Source organism: Brassica napus, chromosome C5, assembly GCF_020379485.1.
Source record: "Brassica napus cultivar Da-Ae chromosome C5, Da-Ae, whole genome shotgun sequence".
Lineage (NCBI taxonomy): Eukaryota > Viridiplantae > Streptophyta > Magnoliopsida > Brassicales > Brassicaceae > Brassica > Brassica napus.
The window spans coordinates 52,934,896-52,957,087 of NC_063448.1; the positions used below are offsets into that span (position 1 = coordinate 52,934,896).

The following is a 22,192-nucleotide window of genomic DNA, read 5'->3' on the forward strand; positions in this document are numbered from 1 at the left end:
AAAGCTATTACCCATCTTACCAACACTAAAAATTGTAATAAACAATGACGACAAAATATAATATCTATAAAATGTATATTGATCCAAAATTTAAGCAAATCAAAGGCTTTAAAAGCCCCATATGTTGATGGCTGCACCATTTTATCTAGGAAGCACAAGCTCCGTGTTTGTGTACTGAGAAATTTTTATTAATGGTGAACAAGAAAATCCAAAATGGTGAATTATGTAGTTTTTAATCATTTTTTTTTCTTCCTTTCACGTGTTCTTGGAAAGCTCTTCACTTCCGGTACTGTCGAATCTCTTTTACAACACCGTCGGTCAACGAGTCAACGTCATGATTCTTCCCGTAGAATTTCACAAAATTCATCTCTGGACTCATCAAGTACCTTCACCCACAACACAACACATGTTCTTTACATTAACACTCCAACCCAAACAAAACAAAAGAACAAAACAGTACTCAGTCAAAAGTATAACACGAATGTCGTATATATATATATTGTGCATGTCAACATGTGTGACTGCGCATGTCGACTCTGATAATGATAAGAATTCCTCACAAAAATTGTGTGACTTACATGACTATAGAGTGATCAACGAGATAGTCTGAATCTTCCTCTTCCGTCTTCATGTAGTAAACCCGGTAAGAACGAGCCACCGATTTGATTTCTTCAGGGGTCCCGGTCAGCCCGATCAATTTCGGATGAAACTCTACAACAAAATATTTAAACTATATGAATTTTCATTTCAGAATAACGAATGTGTCTTACGGAGTTAAGAAGATGGACTACCTTTGACATATTCATGTACTTGTTGAACTGTATCTCTTTCAGGATCCACAGAGATAAACACCGGCACCACATCCATTCCGGACTTTTCCTCTGTGCAAATGTGATAGAACCTTAGAGAAACTATATCTGCTGTAGCGACCACAGCTAAAGTAAGGAAACTCACTTATTTTGTCAATGGCAGCAGCTAACTTAATTAGCTCGTCAGGACAGATATCAGGACAATGAGTGAACCCAAAGTATAAGATTGTCCATTTTCCCATCAAGTCTTTCTCCGTAATACGTTTCCCGTCATCTCTTATAAGGCTGAATGGTCCTCCAATAGCTGCTTTCCCAGCTGATGGTCCCTCCTTGACCGCTTTAGAATTGGTATTTATATCTAGGCGCAACAACAAGGACCCGAGTCAATATATACATTAAAAACAGAGAAAAAGGCAACAAGCTTTTAGTAGATAAAGGGTTTCACAACAAGTCAACGTGAAATCACTAAGCATTTACAGAGTGATTGAAGTGATCATTTCCTTTACCATGTCAAGCTTGCCACTAACCAGATCAGTAAGTTTAACTGAACTCAAGGACCAAGGCATGTGCACACATTAGGCTACAAATCATGCATTCAATTAGGAGGGTTTTCTAACAATTAAACCTCCATTACTATATAGACTCTATGATGCAACACATTGAGAGCTCGTTTAAAATCTTAACACCTCAGTAGTTTCAATGCGTCTCAAAATCCAAACATTGGTAGCTTACATGATCAAGTTCTCATTACATTTTATGATATCTTCAAAAAAAAAAAAGAAGCAAACTCACCATAAGAAGAGTACCTTCGATATGACGTTTCTTTTCCCGATCATAGTAGTAGACCAATCCAGCTCCAGTAGCAAACAGCAAGAAGAAGCTCATCCACGAAACCGGCTGTGTATTTACCAAAATGCCACAGTCAAACACCATATAGCCCAGAGATCTAACTTAAACCAAATAAGCCAATAAAGTACCGCTCCACGCGCGTGTTTCCCAGACGCGCGGTCGCTTTTCTGATCGGAACCACCGCCATCTGAACCCTCGGATCCACCAGATTTCTCGTTCTCACCGGAAGATTTCGCTTCCGATTCGCCAGAGCTAGGCTTAGAGGTTGTACCAGAATCAGAAGTGCTCAGCAAACGTCTCTGATCCATCCTCAACCGTTCGTTTCCACAGCTAAGTGTAAACATCTGCAAAAGAAACATCGCAGTTACGACGATGAAACCTAACAGATATAGAAAAAAAACGAAAAACTAGGAAGAAAATGCCGAACCGATCGAGGAAGAGAGAAATCTCCATGATCGGAGATGCGCGCCGGAGATGGAGACGACGGAGACAGTAGATCGCTTGAGGCGCGAAGTCGGCGAAACATCTGAACGGGACGAAGACGGCTTGCGGTTCTACATAGAGCAGACGCCATTGACGACTCGAGTTTCTTTCAGCTTCGCTGGGGTTTAATCTGAAATGAACAAAGAGGTTTTAGTTTTTACATTTTAGCAACCTTCTAGTAAAACGGCAAGGTTTGCGCACGCTCTCCACCTAAACACCATACTGTTTGGTTCGACAGGCCCACTGTTCTCTAGCGTTACGGCCCATTAAGCTACTTTTGACTTTAGGTATCCATTAGTTCATATATTTATGATTTACATCCCGGATTTACATATATATCCACTATGTACCACCTATATTTCAGAATGATCCAATCCACCCTTTTTTGGTAAATTTGAAGCTAAACAAAACAAAGCAGAAGCAATGTATTTTTATGGCGAAAAATTTAGTATATACTAGAATCAAATTATATATGTTACACTTTGAGATATGCCTATTTTAAAATTAAATATCTTGAATTTATCAAAGATGGCACTATAATTATAATCTACACAAAAAGTGAAGCTATTAAAAATTTAGTGGTCCAATGTGGAATTAATAACTATTTATGGGGTAATTTAGAAAATAAGAAGTTTTTTAGCTTTTGTGTTGCCCTTCTTCTTCCCCCACCCGCTCCTTCTTTATATTCGAAAAACCCACCGTCCTCAGTCTCATATCTGTCTCCTCCCAAGTCTCTTCTCTCTCTCTCTCTGCTTCCTTTAGGGCTTTTCTGATCCAGAGGTTTATCGCCTCCGTCTTCGATTAGATTTCTCCTCCACAACGAGAGGAACACGGGGGTTTTGGATTCGAGCCACAAACCCTAGCTCTCACGCGATTACTCAAAACCGAAATCCCTAAAATTTCATGTAAAATCTCTTCCCCCAAACTATCTATTAAGCTTTCGATTCGCATCGGTTTATAGATCTATGCTTTCTGATTAGGTTTTAGGTCGCTACTTGCTAGGGTTTTTGTAGTTTACTCCCTCGCCGTGATTCTTCGACTCTTTGATTTGCTACTTTAGTTTTGGCTTAATGTTCTCTGTGGACGGTTTGTTAGTGTTATTATTGCCTTCGTACTGATGCTAATGTATGTTGTTGTTGCTGTGCAGAGCCAACTAATGGCGATGGAGATCACTCAGTTCCTACTTGCTGCCCAGTCAGCCGATGCAAGAGTCCGTACCGAAGCAGAGGGCAGCCTCAAGCAATTCCAAGAACAGAACTTGCCGCAGTTTCTGCTGTCTCTCTCTTTTGAGCTCGCCAACAACGAGAAGCCTTCTGAGTCCCGTCGGCTCGCTGGTATTCTGCTCAAGAACTCTCTAGACGCCAAAGACTCTGGCAGAAAAGAGCTTCTGGTGAAGCAGTGGTGTGCGATTGATTTAGCTCTCAAGTCCCAGATCAAGGAGTTGTTGCTAAGGACCATTGGTTCTTCTGTCCCTGAAGCGAGGCATACTTCAGCTCAGGTTATTGCTAAGGTGGCCTCCATTGAAGTTCCTCAGAAGCAGTGGCCTGAGCTCGTTGGATCTCTGCTCAGCAATATGACGCAGCAGGAGAGTCCCGCGCACTTGAAGCAGTCGACGTTGGAGACTCTGGGATATGTTTGTGAGGAGATATCGCATCATGATCTGGTGCAAGATGAAGTGAACTCTGTCCTCACAGCAGTTGTGCAGGGCATGAACCAGGCTGCGAATAATGCAGAGGTTCGTCTTGCGGCGACGAAGGCGTTGTTAAATGCCTTGGATTTTTCTCAGACCAATTTCGAGAATGAGATGGAGAGGAGTTACATCATGAAGATGGTATGCGAGACGGCTTGTGCTAAGGAGGCGGTGATCAGGCAAGCTGCTTTCGAGTGCCTTGTCTCCATTGCGTCGACATACTACGAGGTTCTGGAGCAGTACATGCAAACGCTCTTTGAGCTGACAGCAAAGGCCGTAAAGGAAGATGAAGAGAGTGTTGCTCTACAGGCTGTTGAGTTCTGGAGTACCATCTGCGATGAAGAGATTGACCGTCAAGAGTATGACAGTCCTGATACTGGTGACTCATCTCCTCCCCATTCAGGTTTCATTGAGAAGGCTCTTCCCCATTTAGTTCCCATGTTGCTAGAAACTCTGGAGAAGCAGGAAGAAGATCAGGATCACGAAGATGATGTCTGGAACATATCTATGGCTGGCGGAACTTGCCTTGGCCTTGTTGCTAGAACGGTTGGTGATGGTATTGTCCCGCTGGTGATGCCTTTTGTTGAAATCAACATAAGGAAGCCAAACTGGCGAAGCAGAGAGGCAGCAACTTATGCTTTTGGATCAATTTTGGAGGGCCCAACAATTGATAAGCTTGCTCCGATGGTTGCTGCTGGCTTGGAATTTCTCCTTACTGCAACCAAGGATGAGAACAACCACGTCAGGGACACAACTGCTTGGACTCTGAGCCGTATCTTTGAGTTTTTGCACACCCCAGACAGTGGCTTCTCTGTTATATCACCCCAAAACCTCCCGAGAATTGTGGGTGTACTACTGGAATCGATGAAAGATGTGCCAAATGTGGCTGAGAAGGTGTGTGGAGCGATATACAACCTTGCCCAGGGATATGAAGACGCTGGAGCAAGTTCATCTCTTCTATCTCCCTATCTTACAGAGATCATCCAACATCTGCTTGCAGCTGCTGAGCGTACAGATGGGCCAGAGTCTAAGCTAAGATCTGCTTCATATGAAACCTTGAACGAGGTTGTCCGGTGTTCCAACCTTTTGGAAGCCTCAGGCATCATAGGGCAGCTCCTCCCTGTCATCATGGTGAAATTAGGTCAGACAATGGACCTTCAGGTAGTATCAACTGAGGACCGTGAGAAGCAAGCGGAACTCCAGGCTTCTCTGTGTGGTGTTCTCCAGGTCATAATCCAGAAGCTGAGTAGCAAGGATGAGACGAAACCCATCGTAATGCAGAACGCAGATCAGATCATGATGCTGTTCCTCAGAGTGTTTGGATGCCACAGTTCAAGTGTCCACGAAGAAGCAATGCTTGCAATCGGTGCTCTCGCGTATGCGACTGGAGCGGAGTTTGCAAAATACATGCCTGAGCTCTTCAAATATCTCCAGACGGGGCTGCAGAACTTCGAGGAGTACCAAGTCTGCTCGATCACCGTAGGAGTAATTGGTGACATTTGCCGTGCCCTGGATGACAAAATCCTACCTTTCTGTGATCAGATCATGTCTCTCCTAATCCAGAACCTTCAAAGTGATGCACTCCACAGGTCGGTGAAACCTCCAATATTCTCATGCTTCGGTGACATTGCTCTGGCGATTGGTGGGCATTTTGAGAGGTATGTGGCTACAGCTCTTCAGATCATGCAAGGGGCTGCTCAGGTATGTGCTCAGATGGACACCCTCGACGAGGAGCTTATGGATTATGGAAACCAACTCAGGAGAAGCATCTTCGAGGCTTACTCTGGGATACTACAAGGGTTCAAGGACGCCAAGGCTGAGCTCATGGTGCCCTACGCTCAACATCTCTTGCAGTTTGTTGAACTTGTATCCAAAGATTCCCTCAGGTACGTATCGATCTCTTTATATAATCAATTTATATGTCTTCTGCAGATTACTTGGAACTTATTACTGTGTTTTTTTGTTTCTGTGGGAGCAGGGATGAGAGTGTTACCAAAGCAGCGGTTGCAGCAATGGGTGATCTGGCAGATGTTGTAGGAGAGAAGATAAAGCCTTTGTTCAGCAACTTCACCTTCTGTGGAGAGTTCCTCAATGAATGTCTCGACTCAGAGGATGACGACCTCAAGGACACTGCACGCTGGACTCAAGGGATGATTGCAAGGCTCATGGTCACATAGTAATGCTGAACCGTTTTCATCATTAATACTCGTTCGTTTCTCTCTCTCTCTCTCTCTCTCTGGTCGTATTGGTGTTGAGTAAAGGATCAAAAAAATATTTGCGGGTCTTCTTCCTCTTTTCTCTGCCGAATGTTGTGGGATATTGGTTAAGAGGGGTTTTGGAAATTGTTTTTTTTTATTGCTAGAGTCGAGTCGATCTCTGTTAAGAACCTTTGTGTCTTATTTGTCAAAACAATATTTATTTGTTTTTGTTGGTCAATGCATCATCCACTTATCGGTGGTCTCTTTTGAGTCAATTCTCTACCTTTCTCCACTTCTGTGTTTTAGCTTCAATTTTATATGTTAAGTATTGTATTGTGCTGTTGTTAGCTCACAATGCAGTGAAAATGAGGTTAAGGCTCATTAGTCCAATGATACTTGAGAGTACTTTCAAGAACTCTGTTTACACAAACTTTTGTCTTCAAGATGGACATCATTACATTACATTGCACGCCAATAAAAGCTAAAAGCAACCAGATCAAGAGGACGAGAAGGTGTCGATGATGGTGGTGTGAAGCGGGTCACTAAGGTGAGTAGCCCAGTTGTTGAGCGGTCCTTTACCCGTTGCAGCCGCCTGAACCGCAAATCCCAAGAAGGCAACCATGGCTAAACGAGCGTGTTTGATCTCAGCCAACTGAAGCTGAGCCTTCTTCTCCGGGTCAGAAGCTAGACCCAACGGGTCGAAGAACTTGCCTCCTGGATACAAGCGCTTCTCCGAGTCCAGCTCAGCGTTTCTTTGGAACTCAATGTAACCAATCACCAACACTTCGATCCAAATCAATGTCGAGATCGAGAACGGTAATGGCTGTCCTAAATAGGTCGAGCCATCCACTAGCTCTACCTGTTAAGAACAAAAAACAAAATGTCAAAACGCAAACACGGTTTGGCAAAACGCTACGGAAAAAAGCGTTACGTTACCTTGCCGGCGTCTTGCCAAGTAACACCGGTGAGCCATTCGACGGAGAGAGCACCGAGAGTTGCAAGCATTGCCCATCTCCCGTGGATCAGCTCACACTCTCTGAACCTCTGGAGCCCAAAGACCTCACTGTAAGGCTGAAACGGCGTTGACTTGGGGTCAACGGCCTCCGTACGGGTCCCGATCACGTCTCCGGCTATGTTCTTGGCTAAGTTCTGGTCCAGAGAGTCGAGATCAAACTGGAGATACTCGGCCGGTTTACCTAAACCGAAAGGGTCGAAACCGTAGTCTCCAACCAGCGAACCGTCGAGATACTCGGGAGATTTCGCGCCTGGGAACCACAGAGGCCGGTCTGAGATAACCGTCTTAGCCTTCTTGGGAGCAGCGGCTTTCTTGGTCCCGAATCCAAACCGGGCTATGAACCGGCCTGAACCGGAGTTGATGTCGGAAACCACCCGAGTACCCATGATAGAAGAAGCAGCAGCGGCAGCTGTTGAAGTGGCGGCCATCTCCAGAGTTTGTTTGTTGTTTAGCACGTTTGTGAGTTGTGATGTTGTAATGATATGAGCAAAGTGACGTTTTTAAGTGCATGGAAGAGATGGAACTTGGAGATCTCAGGGAAAGATTATTGACGGTTGGATGGAGAAACAAATCCATCTGACGGTGGAAAATAAGCTCAGCCTTATCTATTGTGTAAGTTAGCGTTATCCAATAATCTTTAGAGAGTTAGATAGAGGAAGAAGCTGATTGGGCAAAAGAGGCTATTGGCAAATCTTATACAATGCCATTTGTCACTTCAGCAGCACATGTCACCAACAAAAATCCAGTTGTGTTTTAAGAAAATCAATCTATGCAAAATGGCTTGACATTTTTTTTTAATACAAACAATATCATTTTAAAATTCAATACAATTTACATTTATTTAAAATTAATACTATTTACAAATACATTAATTTATAAATAATTTTATTTATCTGAACTACTATTAATATGTGTAACTAATGAAACATAAATATATATCGATTATTATTTTTTAGTTGGTATAAAAAATGTCAAAAACACACTTTTCATCAAAGTATTAATAGCGTGTTAACACATAGATTTTGAAAAAAATACAAAAATATAACAATATTGTTTTAATGCATAGTTGTTTCATGTACTAATATATGGTGATGGTCAAAGAGGTTTAGAATCTTTGATGTCTTCATTTTTCTAGAGAATAACAATTTTATAACGGTTACTCCACTAATTTAGGTATTATATGAAATTTTACTAAATTAATTTATAAAAAAAATTGAACGATGCTCATGTACCATGAAAGAGAGTTTAGCATATATTAATACAAATGTATAATGTGGTTAGAAATTTTAAAACAATACTAAAGATTATATGGTTCAGTATATAAAACATTTACCAAAATTCAATATTTTTGTAGGGGTTAACACATAGATTTTGAGTAAAATTTCAAAAAATATGACAATATTGTTTTAATGCATAGTTACATCATGCACTAACATATGATGATGTTGAAAGAGGTTTGGAGCCTTTGATGTCTCCTTTCTTCAAAAAAATAACTATTTTATAGTGGTTATTCCACCGATTTAGGGAGTATTATGAAATTTCACTAAATTAATTGATAAAAAATTAGAATGATTCTCATTTACCATGAAAGAGAGTTTAACATACATTAATACAAATGTAGAATGTGGTTAAATTTTTTAAAACAAAACTAAAAAGTGTAGGCTTCAGTATATAGAGCGGTTAACGTAAATTTCAATATTTTCGTAGGGGTTAACAAATAGATTTTGAGAAAATTTTGAAAATATAACAATATTTCTTTAATGCATAGTTGCCTCATGTGGTAATATATGGTGATGGCCAAAGAGGTTTGAAACATTTGTTTTCTTCATTTCTCTAGAGAATAGCGAGTTTATAGTGGTTAGATCACTAATTTAGGGAGTATATGAAATTTTACTAAATTAATTTATAAAAAAATTAAACGATGCTCATGTACCATGAAAGAGAGTTTAGCATACAATAATACAAATATAGAATGTGGTTAGAAAGTTTAAAACAAAACTAAAGATTATAGGGTTCAGTATATAAAACATTTACCAAAATTCAATATTTTTGTAGGGGTTAACACATAGATTTTGAGAAAATTTCAAAAAATATGACAATATTTTTTTAATGCATAGTTACATCATGCACTAACATATGATAATATTAAAAGAGGTTTGGAGTTTTTGTTGTCTCTGTTTTCAAGAAAATAGTCATTCTATACTAATATATGATGATGTTGAAATAGGTTTAGAACCTTTGTTTTGTCTGTTTTTCGAGAAAATAGCGATTTTGTAGTGATATTCCACTAGTTAATTGATAAAAAAATTAGAACGATTCTCAGATACCATAAAATAGAGTTTAACATACATTAATGGCGATTTTATGAAGTTTTACCAGATTAACTTATAAAAAATATTGAACGATGATCATTCACCATGAAATAGAGTTTAGCATATATTAATACAAATGTAGAATGTGGTTAGAAATTTTAAAACAACTCTAAAGATTGTAGGGTTCAGTGTATAAAGCATTTACCAAAATTCAATATTTTTGTAGAGGTGTTAAAACATAGATTTTGAGAAAATTTCAAAAATATGACAATATTGTTTTAGTGCATAGTTGCATTCTACACTAATATATGATGATGTTGAAAGAGGTTTAAAGCCTTTGTTGTATTCGTTTTTCAAGAAAATAGCGATTTTGTAGTGATGTTCAACTAATTAATTGATAAAAAAATTAGAACGATTCTCATATACCGTAAAAGAGAGTTTAACATACATTAATACAAATATAGAATGTGGTTAGAAATTTAAAACAACACTAAAAAGTTTAGGCTTCAGTATATAGAGCATTTAACGTAAAACTTAATATTTTTGTAGGGGTTGTTAACACATAGATTTTGAGAAAAATTCAAAAATATAACAATATTGCTTTAATGCATAGTTGTCTCTTGTAATAATATATGGTGATTGTCAAAGAGGCTTGGAACCTTTGTTGTCTCCATTTCTCTAGAGAATAGCGATTATATAATGGTTAGTCTACTAATTTAGGGAGTATATGAAGTTTTGCTAAATTAATTTATAAAAAATATTGAACGATGCTCATGCACCATGAAAGAGAGTTTAGCATACATTAATACAAATGTATAATGTGGTTAGAAATTTTAAAACAACACTAAAGATTATAGGTTTCAGTATTTTAATAATTTACCAAAATTCAATATTTATGTAGAGGTTAACATATAGATTTTGAGAAAATTTCAAAAAATATGACAATATTTTAATACATATTTGCATCCTACACTAATATAAGATAATGTTGAAAGAGTTTTAGAGCCGTTGTTGCCACCGTTTTTCAAGAAAATAACAAGTTTGTAGTGGTTGTTCCACCAATTTGGGGAGTATTACGAAGTTTTACTAAATTAATTGATAAAAAATTATAACTATTCTCATATACTATGAAAGATAGTTTAACATACATTAATACAAAAATAGAATGTGGTTGGAAATTTTAAAACAAAACTAAAGATTATAGGGTTCAGTATATAAAACATTTACCAAAATTCAATATTTTTGTAGGGGCTAACACATAAATTTTGAGAAAATTTCAAAAAATATGACAATATTTTTTTAATGCATAGTTGCATCCTGCACTAACATATGATAATGTTGAAAGAGGTTTGGAGTCTTTGTTGTCTCTGTTTTCAAGAAAATAGTCATTCTATACTAATATATGATGATGTTGAAAGAGGTTTAGAACCTTTGTTTTGTCCATTTTTTGAGAAAATAGCGATTTTGTAGTGATATTCCACTAGTTAATTGATAAAAAAATTAGAACGATTCTCAAATACCATAAAATAGAGTTTAACATACATTAATAGCGATTTTATGAAGTTTTACCAGATTAACTTATAAAAAATATTGAACGATGATCATTCACCATGAAATAGAGTTTAGCATACATTAATACAAATGTAGAATGTGGTTAGAAATTTTAAAACAACTCTAAAGATTATAGGGTTCAGTATATAAAGCATTTACCAAAATTCAATATTTTTGTAGAGGTGTTAAAAAATAGATTTTGAGAAAATTTCAAAAATATGACAATATTGTTTTAATGCATAGTTGCATTCTACACTAATATATGATGATATTGAAAGAGGTTTAAAGCTTTTGTTGTGTTCGTTTTTCAAAAAATAGTGATTTTGTAGTGATATTCAACTAATTAATTGATAAAAAAATTATAACGTTTCTCATATACCATAAAAGAGAGTTTAACATACATTAATACAAATATAGAATGTGGTTAGAAATTTAAAACAACACTAAAATGTTAAGGCTTCAGTATATAGAGCGTTTAATGTAAAACTCAATATTTTTGTAGGGGTTACACATAGATTTGAGAAAAATTCAAAAATATAACAATATTGCTTTAATGCATAGTTGCCTCATGTACTAATATATAGTGATGGTCAAAGAGTTTTGAAACCTTTGTTGTCTTCATTTCTCTAGAGAATTATGATTTTATAATGGATAGTCCACTAATTTATGGAGTATATGAAGTTTTTCTAAATTAACTTATAAAAAATACTGAACAATGCTCATGCACCATGAAAGATAGTTTATCATATATTAATACAAATGTAGAATGTGGTTAGAAATTTTAAAATAACACTAAAGATTAAAGGCTTCAGTATATAAAGCATTTACAAAAATTCAATATACTTGTAGAGGTTAGATTTTGAGAAAGTTTAAAAAAATATGACAATATTGATTTAATGCATAGTTGCATCCTACACTAATATTTGATGATGTTGAAAGAGGTTTAGAGCACTTATTGTCACCGTTTTTCAAGAAAATAGAGATTTTGTAGTGGTTATTTCACCGATTTAGGGAGTACTATGAAGTTTTACTTAATTAATTAATAAAAATTATAATGATTCCCATATACAATGAAAGAGAGTTTAACATACATTAATACAAATGTAGAATGTGGTTAGAAATTTTAAAACAACACTAAAAGGGTTAGGCTTTAGTATATAGAGCGTTTAACGTAAAACTCAATATTTTCGTAGGGGTTACACATAGATTTTGAGAAAATTTCAAAAATATGACAATATTGTTTTAATGAATAGTTACATCCTGCACTAACATATGATGATGTTGAAAGAGGTCTGGAGCTTTTGTTGTCTCCGTATTTCAAGAAAATAACCATTTTTTCAAGCAAATAGTCATTTTATAGTGGTTATTCCACCAATTTTGGGAGTATTATGAAGTTTTACTAATTAAATTAATAAAAAATTATAACGATTCTCATATACCATGAAAGAGAGTTTAAAATACATTAATACTAATGTAGAATAGGTTTGGAAATTTAAAAAAACACTAAAAAATTTAGGCTTCAGTATATAGAGCGTTTAATGTAAAACTCAATATTTTCGTATGGAGTTAACACATAGATTTTGAGAAAAGTTCAAAAAATATAACAATATTGTTTTAATGCATAGTTTCTTCATGTACTAATATATGGTGATGGTAAAAGAGGTTTGGAACCTTAGTTGTCTTCATTTCTCTAGAGAATAGTGATTTTATAAGGGTAAATTTACTGATTTAGGGAGTATATGAAATTTTACTAAATTAATTTATAAAAAAATTGAACGATGTTCATGTACCATGAAAGAGAGTTTAGCATACGTTAATACAAATTTAGGATGTGGTTATAAATTTTAAAACAACACTTAAGATTATAGGGTTCAGTATATAAAACATTTACCAAAATTTAATAATTTTGTAGAGACACATAGATTTTGAGAATTTTTTTAAAAATATGAAAATCTTGTTTTAATGCATAGTTGCATTCTACACTAATATATGATGATGTTGAAAGAGGTTTAGAGCCTTTGTTGTGTCTGTTTTTCAAGAAAAAAATATCAGTTTTGTAGTGATTATTCCACTGATTAAGATAGTATTATGAAATTTTACTAATTAATTGATAAAAAATTAGAACAATTCCCATATATCATAAAATAGAGTTAAACATACATTAATACAAATCTAGAATGTGGTTAGAAATTTAAAACTACACCAAAAAGTTTAGGCTTCAGTATATAGAGCATTTAACGTAAAACTCAAAATTTAGTATGGGTTAACACATAGATTTTGAGAAAAACTCAAAAAATATAACAATATTGCTTTAATGCATAGCTACCTCATGTACTAATATACTAGGATAAGACCTGCGCCTTGCGCATGATAAATTTATATGAAAATTATTTAAGAAATATCGTATAGAAAATAAAATTTATATTATTGATCGAATAAATATTTTTGGCCCAAAACAAAAATTTTAAAAACTTTTATGTTAATTACATAATTTGTTTACTAATGAACTGGTCCCGTTTTTAAAAATATTTTAGGTCAAAAAATTATTTATCGCATAAAAACCTAATGTTTAGACCGAAAAATCTAATGCCTACTATTTGGTTACAATGAAATATGTTAGCTCGGTTTTATATCATGATTTAGCAATTTAAAAGTTAATTATGGTTATGAGAAGTCTACGTTCACGTGCCAATCATATATATCTTTGATTTTTTTTCTTTTTTTGTGTCATTTTGGTTATTGCTCGATATAAATATTGATTTTTGAGTTTATTCTCATTTCTTTCTTTTATTTTGGCCTGGGATTTAGAAAATGTTTAAGATTCAAAATTATTAAAGAGATACACACTTAGGTTAAGATATGAGCCTTGTGCAGAATAAATATTTTATATTTATTACTTATTTTATATTTTTCTGCATATTATAAAATAATAAAATAATAATTTATATTAAATAACTAAGAAACCAGTTACTATTATGTAATAAATTGGCTTGCACATATAAATCAAATGACAGCTTTTGTTTATTCACAATCATTTTAGGATAAATAAATCAAAACAATCAATCTTATGTATCGTATATGATATATAATTAAATTTAAACGATATGAAATATATATATATATATATGTGTGTATATATATGTATATATATTAACATAAACACCTATTAAAATAAAATTATTTATTTATATGATTTTATTATCGTTGTATCTTATTATAGAAAAAAATAAACATTGATCACAAAAGTTTATGTGATATTTTTAACAGTTTTAGTAATTTTAATATATGATTAATGTAATTGTATAATTTATTTTAATAATAAATAATTAAACAAAAATAATAGAAAGTATACAGATTATTAGCAAATCTTTATTATTTAAAATCAATAATTACAATATATAACATAATCACATTAGGTAATTCCATAGGTTTTATTTAAGGAAATAATATATAAAATTTTCAATTTGATAAATGAATGGTCCATTATAGACATACTATATAATATAACATTCTCTAGCAATTTAATTTTAGACTACCAAAATTTTTAATTGATTTTCAAGCCGCCACGTAAAAAACTTAATATTCCAATTACATGACAACTCAGCATGATATTTTTTTAATTAGTACAAACTACATGTTCTAAACTTTTTAAATGTTTTTTATTAATATATAGGGGATGTTAAACCATTGATCTTAATTTTTAACATAATAATTTTAACAGTTTTAGTAATTTTGTCATTTTTTAAAATTCAAAATATAACATATACGAAAAAATCTGTATTTTAATTTTATAGCTAATTTGTTTGTTTAATTTATTTTAATAATATAAAATTAAACAAAAACTATGGATGAGATATAAATTGTTATCAAGTCTTTATTATTAGAATCATTAATTGTCATATATATATATTAGTCATATTTGGTAATTTCGTAGCTTTTATTTAAGGAAATAAAATAAAATAGTAATTGTAAACTTTAATTAATTTTATGATTAGTTTAATGAAAAGTATAATATATACTTAATTGGACCAACATATTTTCTAAGGATTCTGAATTTCATTCTGGTGATGACACGTGGCTACACTTAAATATTGTAATGTTTCTCAATTAATATATAAGGGATGATGATGGTCAAAGAGGTTTGAAACCTAAGTTGTTTCCATTTCTCTAGAGAATAGCGATTTTATAATGATTATTCAACTAATTTAAGGAGTATGTGAAGTTTTATTAAATTAACTTATAAAAAATATTTAACGATGCTCATGTACCATGAAAGAGAGTTTATCATACATTAATACAAATGTAGAATGTGGTTGGAAATTTTAAAACAACACTAAAGATTATATGCTTCAATATATAAAGCATTTGCCAAAATTCAATATTTTATAGAGGTTAACTCATAGATTTTGAAAAAATTTCAAAAAATATGACAATATTGTTTTAATGCATAGTTGCATCCTGCACTAACATATGATGATGTTGAAAGAGGTTTTTAGCCTCTGTTGTCTCGGTTTTTCAAGAAAATAGCCATTTTATAGTGGTTATTCCACCAATTCTGGGAGTATTATGAAGTTTTATTAAGTTAATTAATAAAAAATTATAACAATTCTCATATACCATGAAAGATAGTTTAAAATACATTAATACAAATGTAGAATATGGTTATAAATTTTAAAACAACACTAAAAAAATTTAGGCTTCAGTATATAGAGCGTTTAACGTTAAACTCAATATTTTCGTAGGGATGTTAACACATAGATTTTGAGAAAAATTCAAAAATATAAAAATATTATTTTAATGTATAGTTGCCTCGTGTACTAATATATGGTGATGGTCAAAAAGATTTGAAACTTTTGTTGTCTTCATTTCTCTAGAGAATAGTGATTTTATAATGTTTAATTCAGTAATTTAGAGAGTATATGAAATTTTACTAAATTAGTTTATTAAAAAATTGAATGATGCTCATGTACCATGAAAGAGAGTTTAACATACATTAATACAAATGTAGAATATGGTTAGAAATTTTAAAACAACACTAAAGATTATAGAGTTCAGTATATAAAGCATTTATCAAAAAATATTATTTTTGTAGGGGTTAACACATAGATTTTGAGAAAATTTCAAAAATATGATAATATTGTTTTAATGTATAGTTGCCTCGTGTACTAATATATGGTGATGGTCAAAGAGGTTTGTAACCTTTGTTGTCTTCATTTCTCTAGAGAATAGCTATTTTATAATGGTTAGTCCACTAATTTAGGGAGTATATGAAATTATACTAAATTAATTTATAAAAAATGGAACGATGTCCATGTATCATGAAAGAGAGTTTAACATACGTTAACACAAATGTATAATGTGGTTATAAATTTTAAAACAACACTTAAGATTATAGGGTTCAGTATATAAAGAATTTACCAAAATTTAATATTTTTGTAGAGGTTAACACATAGATTTTGAGAAAATTTCAAAAAATATGAAAATATTGTTTTAATGCATAGTTGCATTCTACACTAAAATATGATGATGTTGAAAGAGGTTTAGAGCCTTTGTTGTGTTCGTTTTTCAAAAAAATAACGATTTTGTAGTGATTATTCCAGTGATTAAGATAGTATTTTGAAGTTTTACTAATTAATTAATAAAAAATTAAAACGATTCTCATATACCATGAAAGAGAGTTTAACATACATTAATACAAATGTAGAATGTGGTTAGAAATTTTAAAACAACACTAAAAATTTTAGGCTTCAGTATATAGAGCGATTAACGTAAAACTCAATATTTTCGTAGCACATAGATTTTGAGAAAAAATAAAAATATATAACAATATTGCTTTAATGCATAATTGTCTCATGTACTAATATATGGTGTTGGTCAAAGAGGTTTGTAACCTTTGTTGTCTCTATATTTTTTAGAAAATAGCGATTTTATAATAGTTAGTTCACTAATTTAAGTAGTATATGAAATTTTACCAAATCAACTTATAAAAAGTATTGAACGATGCTCATGGTTGAGTATAGAATGTGGTTAACACAGTTGATCAACATGAAGATTGATGATCTGATGACGTTAAACAACAACGAGAGCATGATGATCTGATGACAATCCAATCCTTGAGCTGAGATAATCCGGTTATTTAAATTCATTACAAAAATCGGACAAGTGTTTATATCACTGACGGAGAAGACTGAAAACGATAGGTATTATGTTCTTTGGCTGTGAATCGAGTTGCTGAGATACACATGGACGCATCAGCTGAACCAGAAACACCATTGAGATATCAAGAACAATGGTTCCCAAATGTCAACTGAACCAATCCTATCCAACCACAACGAAGTCTTTGGCAGAGCAGCTTGTGGAATTCAAGTAAACTTCTCATTAAAAAACGATTACATAATGTCATAATCTAGCATCGGAAACAGTACAATAGACCAAGACAGGAAAGATAGCAACAACCAAACAGTGAAAACACAAGAAAGAAAAAATAATACATTTCAAGTAAAGAACCTCAGACTCACAAGCCGTCTCCAAGTACTTCCAGAATCGATGATCCGAAAACAAGTGAACACCTCGTCAGCAACACTCAATCAAGATCCCTGGTGAGTGCAACGTCGAAGAACCGAAACAGTGCAAATGGTTTTTACATTAAGAAGAGAGCTGGAAACGGGCGCTTGGCTTTTTTCTTCTCCATCCCTATCAATACCCCAAAAGAGCATATAAATGATACTCCAAACACTTAATACAAAAAGACAGAACTGGGGGAGTAAGATGAAGATGAAACATGACTTACGAAGGTAATGTAATATAGAAAGGTCAGTCCAGCCAGGATAACAAACCCGATTTGAAACACGTTGTACCTGAGATTACACCAGATCGATCGCTCAATGAGACATGAGATGGCGCTATAACATAAGACTGTTATATGTTTAACCACTATTACTTACTTGTAGAGGTACTTAATTCCTCTAAGAGACTGCAACGTGTGACCGAAGATCTCTTGTGCAGCAGTGGCTTGTGCGTAATATCCAAAGGCAGTGGCGCAGAATTGAATCACACTGCAATATTAAAAGAACCACAGTTCAGATAGTGATGGCATGATCCTAGCTGGGAGAAGATAAAGAAGAGACCAGATGAACCAACCTGATGGAGCAAAGAAGAATGAGGCCAACATTGAAGAGGAAAGAATTCATTAGAGTAGCTCCCCATCTGCAAACACGTTGATTAGAAGTTAAAGAAAAGGAAACGACCTTGGAGAATAATCAAAGACCGTTAAAACTATTAGGTGGGTTACTTCATTGGATGAATGGTAATGAAGACGAGCTTCAAACCCAGCATCATTGCCCCAGCGATGACAGCAAGTAGAAGGTAGAAACAGAAGAAAGCAAAGGCGGCAGTGCCTAGAAGACCTAGAGAATTACATACAAACAGCATAGAGTCAGACTGACACAATGAAACCTTGTATAGATTTAACATAACAAGAACAGAAGTATTAACTTACCCCAAACGTCATCAAGCTTAATGAAAACCTCGTTAAGAAAAGGGGAGAGAGGAGGGTCCACAAGTAGATATATGATGATGTGTGCAACCCAAGCAATGGAAACGATCAATCTACAAAGACATAAACAAACAAAAAAACCATTAAAGAGGCTTAGCTAAGGATCTTCAGACCTCTATGAATGATTATATAACATTTAGCCAATAAACTAAGGCCATAGCACAACTGTAAATAAGATTATTTTTTAATAAATACTAACCCTATGATTCCAAGAATAAACTTGGCCAAGTATCCAAGTACAGTAAAAGCCCATGCAGTTTCTGCCTGAAAAGAACAAGGCAACATAAAAATTGGATAACTAAAATATTATAGATATTCTAAGATACAAACGTCTTACCTTCTCTCCTTGAGGATACGCTTCTTCTAAGAGGTTCACATCTTCTTCCAATTGGAGCAACTCCTGGAGGTTAACCACATTCAATTACAGGAATCAGGGGACATTAAGAAATTAAAATCCAATATCAAACACAGTAAAGCCGCCTACAAATCTTAGAGACTCTATATCATAACCAATTAAGCAGCAACCTTGAGATCAATTATGTACCTTTTCAACTGCTTTCACATTCTTCCTCCACTTCCTGCCTTTAGCACCATCTTTTTCTTCCTGGCGAAGTCCATCAGCTGCTTTCTTTAGTTCTCTAGCCTTTTTCCCTAGTTCAGTTGCTTCCTGTAAAACATTACGGAGTTTAGTTAGAAAATGAGAGTGGAAATGGCTCAAGATCTAGATGACATGCTTCCTGAGAAGAACAATAACCAAACCTTTATATATTGTGATCGAGTAATAACAGCCTTTGGTCGCCGGATGAAAGCAGTGATAAGTCCTAATGGTAGGGAGGCAATACCAACGCCACCGAATATCTAGAAACATAATTGAAAACAAATCAGTTATCATATATTTTGTGGGAGACTCAAAATCAAACACCGTGCACCACAAAGAATACAGAACTAGATGCATATCATGTGTTGAGAGCTTGTGTTAGTCAATGACGAATTCATATTGTAAGACAAGTCATACAAGACACTACTCAACATGATAGAACAATGCTCTTACCGTGAAAAGAACTGACCCAACAATTGTCGCAAGAGCGACAACGTATTCTGGAAAAGTAGTACGCATGGTCCACGTTTTCTCAGACGCGACGCTAGCTGTAAATGCTGAGCACTGCATCGATTAACCAGAGACAGAAGAAACAATGTTACAAGCTGAAACTCTCTATGGCATAAATGAATCATGATAAAGCAAATATTTTACCTGGCGAGCGGTGTTACCAATACATGGTTGATTATTTGAAAATTGCCATGAAGTAGGGAAAGAGGTCGTCCCAGAAGCCAAGTGCCTGACAGTGAAGTCCACCTTTCCAATAACACCTAACATTGACGTAAAAGAGCATACAAAGAGTGAATCCAACATAAATTAAACACAATCACGAACTGCCCATATAAAATTCAATAACTATAAAGATAGCTTTATAACTTCTGTAGGTAAGATAAAGATGTTATCAACAATCCTAGCTATTCCTAGCACAGATATGAAAAAAAAATATCTCGACCTGAGGCCTAATTAGGTAATTTATCTGCTCAAACTCAAAGAAATGCAGTCTAAAGACGTCAATTCATAGTGCAAATAAGACCAAAAACAGATGAACATCCATACTATATGCTCACTAATGGTTTTAGCTATGATTTGAAGACTCTTGAAGTTTTCAAATCAGCAGAAGAACTGATATCAGAAGAGCAGCTAACCGTATAAGATTCCAAGCACCAAAGCACAAACAACAGCCGTGCTTACGACCCAAAGCAAGGAACTTTTTATCCTCTTTCCCAAACTCCTAAACAAAGACAAAGCAAGCCCACAAAACTGTCAACAATACTCAATCAACAAAACACAAAAAGACTATCAATTTCATAAAGGCACGAACTTGTCCTGGTCGCCTTCATAGAAAAACATTGCGAAGGGGATGACAAAGAAGACGAGGATAGCGTCCACGATGTAAACGGCAAGCCATAGCTCCTTCATGGGCAAAGTGAGATTGCAAGCACCGTTGTAGATAGCGTGCCGACAAGCGTGCCGATTCGCCACGTCCGCCGGCAACATGAGAATCGAGATCATGGCGATGGAGAGCCCGAAGACGACGACGAATTTGGGGAAGTAGGCCTGGTTCGCGTCGTCTGGATGCTGGTAATTGACGAGGAGGTAGATGCTGGAGATGAAGACGATGACGCAGACGACGATCGCGACAATCACGAGAGCGAGGTTGAAATCGCCCATCGTGTGCAATGTACGAGGTCACCAATTCGAGAGATTCCGATTCAAAGAGCGATTTTGAAGACGCAGGAACCCAATTGGGAAAGCTAGGGTTTTCTCGGTGTTCGAATTTTGAAAATTGAATTTGGGGATTTTCGCAGATCTGACGGAGGAAGAGGAAGGTGATGAAACATTATCATTAAAATACATAATTGCCCTCGCTTTGGTTGAATTAATTACGTCGGAATAAGACAATAGTGCCAGATGGTTTTCGGGTGTAAACGTAATTGCCTATTTTGTCTGAAGACAATCTGTCCGAAGCAAAATGATTCATGTAATAAAACAATAAAACCGGTTCAATTCTGTAAACCGGGCACATTTTTTACGAGAAAATAACAATATTTCATTCTTATTTAGTGAAATTCAACGGCTTTCTTTGCCAAAATTCGGCAACAATACAAGTAGTTTGAGGAAATAGTATGATGCGCCACCTATAGTTGCAAAACGAAGCTCTTCTGGACCTTCAATCTCTGGAAAATCTCCTTCGGTTGCTCGGTTAAACCCTCCGGTTAACCATCCTAAGCTTTTGTAACCTTCTCTGTGCAGCTTTGATATTGCCATCAACGACCTGAGGTTGTGAGAAAACCATATACATTAACCAAACAAAGCCGAACCGAAATCGAACTAGTTTAAGTTTGGTCAGTTTATGTCAAATCTATACCGGAGTCCTTCACCGCACGCGACAAGCACTTTACTCTTCTTGTCCGGGAAAGCCTCTACAACTTGGAGGGTAAACTCGTCATTAAACATGGTGAATCTCTGGCCCGTCCAAAGCCCAATGTATCCCAAATGGATCCATTTCTTAAGCAGCGTGATCGGCCCATTGTCTGGATCCTCCACGAACAGTGGCACGTGTAAGGATCCTTTCACATGTGCCTTTTCTCTTTCCCACGACGGTCTCACGTCTAACAGCACGTATCCCTCCGACGATACCAACGTTTTCGCTTCTCTCGGCTCCACCGCCCGGACCTCTCCGGAAGCTACTAGCTGCTGACCGGATACGGCGGAGATCACTGGTAATCTGTACGGTTTTCCGAGGCGTTGGTTTGGTACTACTAGTGGTGGCTTGAAAATACTGTTTGGTTGAGGAAGAAGAAGTGTCGTCATCTCCTAACTTTTTTTCCTAAAGGAAATTTAACTAACTTTTATGTTTTTGGATATTTTTCTCGCTGAGGAAGATTTACATTTATGATATTTTACCAATCGTTTTGCGCCATTTGTCATACAGAGTGCTTCTATAGCCAATCGCTGTTTGCCATATGTCATACGAATAACAGTAATAGATAATAATAAATATGGGCCAAGCAATCATATATATGGGCCAAATAATAATGATTAGCATACATATGTCTTCTAAAATACAAAGCCCAATTAAGTGTGTTCGGTTGAGCTTGGTGTAAAGTATGTATAAGTCAAACCGAACCA

The 22,192-nt window shown here is 35.0% G+C and overlaps 5 protein-coding genes across 5 annotated transcripts; 1 reads left to right on the forward strand and 4 right to left on the reverse strand.

Annotated features, from left to right (window-relative positions):
• Positions 1-45: 45 nt before the first annotated feature.
• Positions 46-2,285, reverse strand: LOC111206507 (protein SCO1 homolog 1, mitochondrial). Its single transcript, XM_022703529.2, has 7 exons — positions 2,086-2,285; positions 1,787-2,002; positions 1,616-1,706; positions 955-1,167; positions 792-881; positions 579-711; positions 46-386 (listed from the first exon to the last, which is right to left on the reverse strand). Exons 1-7 carry the CDS (start codon positions 2,230-2,232, stop codon positions 278-280), a joined length of 999 nt encoding a protein of 332 aa, XP_022559250.1. The 5' UTR covers positions 2,233-2,285; the 3' UTR covers positions 46-277.
• A 516-nt stretch (positions 2,286-2,801) lies between these two features.
• On the forward strand, positions 2,802-6,304 carry LOC106399821 (importin subunit beta-1). The gene is made up of 3 exons (XM_013840271.3): positions 2,802-3,046; positions 3,289-5,717; positions 5,810-6,304. Exons 2-3 carry the CDS (start codon positions 3,298-3,300, stop codon positions 6,006-6,008), a joined length of 2,619 nt encoding a protein of 872 aa, XP_013695725.2. The 5' UTR covers positions 2,802-3,046; positions 3,289-3,297; the 3' UTR covers positions 6,009-6,304.
• A 91-nt stretch (positions 6,305-6,395) lies between these two features.
• Positions 6,396-7,615, reverse strand: LOC111206508 (chlorophyll a-b binding protein CP29.2, chloroplastic-like). The gene is made up of 2 exons (XM_022703530.2): positions 6,966-7,615; positions 6,396-6,888 (listed from the first exon to the last, which is right to left on the reverse strand). Exons 1-2 carry the CDS (start codon positions 7,470-7,472, stop codon positions 6,526-6,528), a joined length of 870 nt encoding a protein of 289 aa, XP_022559251.1. The 5' UTR covers positions 7,473-7,615; the 3' UTR covers positions 6,396-6,525.
• A 9,648-nt stretch (positions 7,616-17,263) lies between these two features.
• Positions 17,264-20,907, reverse strand: LOC111206211 (LIMR family protein At3g08930-like). Its single transcript, XM_048759340.1, has 14 exons — positions 20,382-20,907; positions 20,206-20,291; positions 19,715-19,830; positions 19,514-19,624; positions 19,222-19,320; positions 19,007-19,129; positions 18,800-18,862; positions 18,662-18,726; positions 18,406-18,515; positions 18,199-18,313; positions 18,048-18,113; positions 17,852-17,962; positions 17,698-17,764; positions 17,264-17,600 (listed from the first exon to the last, which is right to left on the reverse strand). The coding sequence occupies exons 1-14, from the start codon at positions 20,729-20,731 to the stop codon at positions 17,553-17,555; spliced, it is 1,530 nt and encodes a 509-aa protein (XP_048615297.1). The 5' UTR covers positions 20,732-20,907; the 3' UTR covers positions 17,264-17,552.
• Positions 20,908-21,019: 112 nt separating this feature from the next.
• Positions 21,020-21,952, reverse strand: LOC106400517 (rhodanese-like domain-containing protein 10). The gene is made up of 2 exons (XM_013840871.3): positions 21,429-21,952; positions 21,020-21,335 (listed from the first exon to the last, which is right to left on the reverse strand). Exons 1-2 carry the CDS (start codon positions 21,872-21,874, stop codon positions 21,131-21,133), a joined length of 651 nt encoding a protein of 216 aa, XP_013696325.1. The 5' UTR covers positions 21,875-21,952; the 3' UTR covers positions 21,020-21,130.
• Positions 21,953-22,192: the final 240 nt, after the last annotated feature.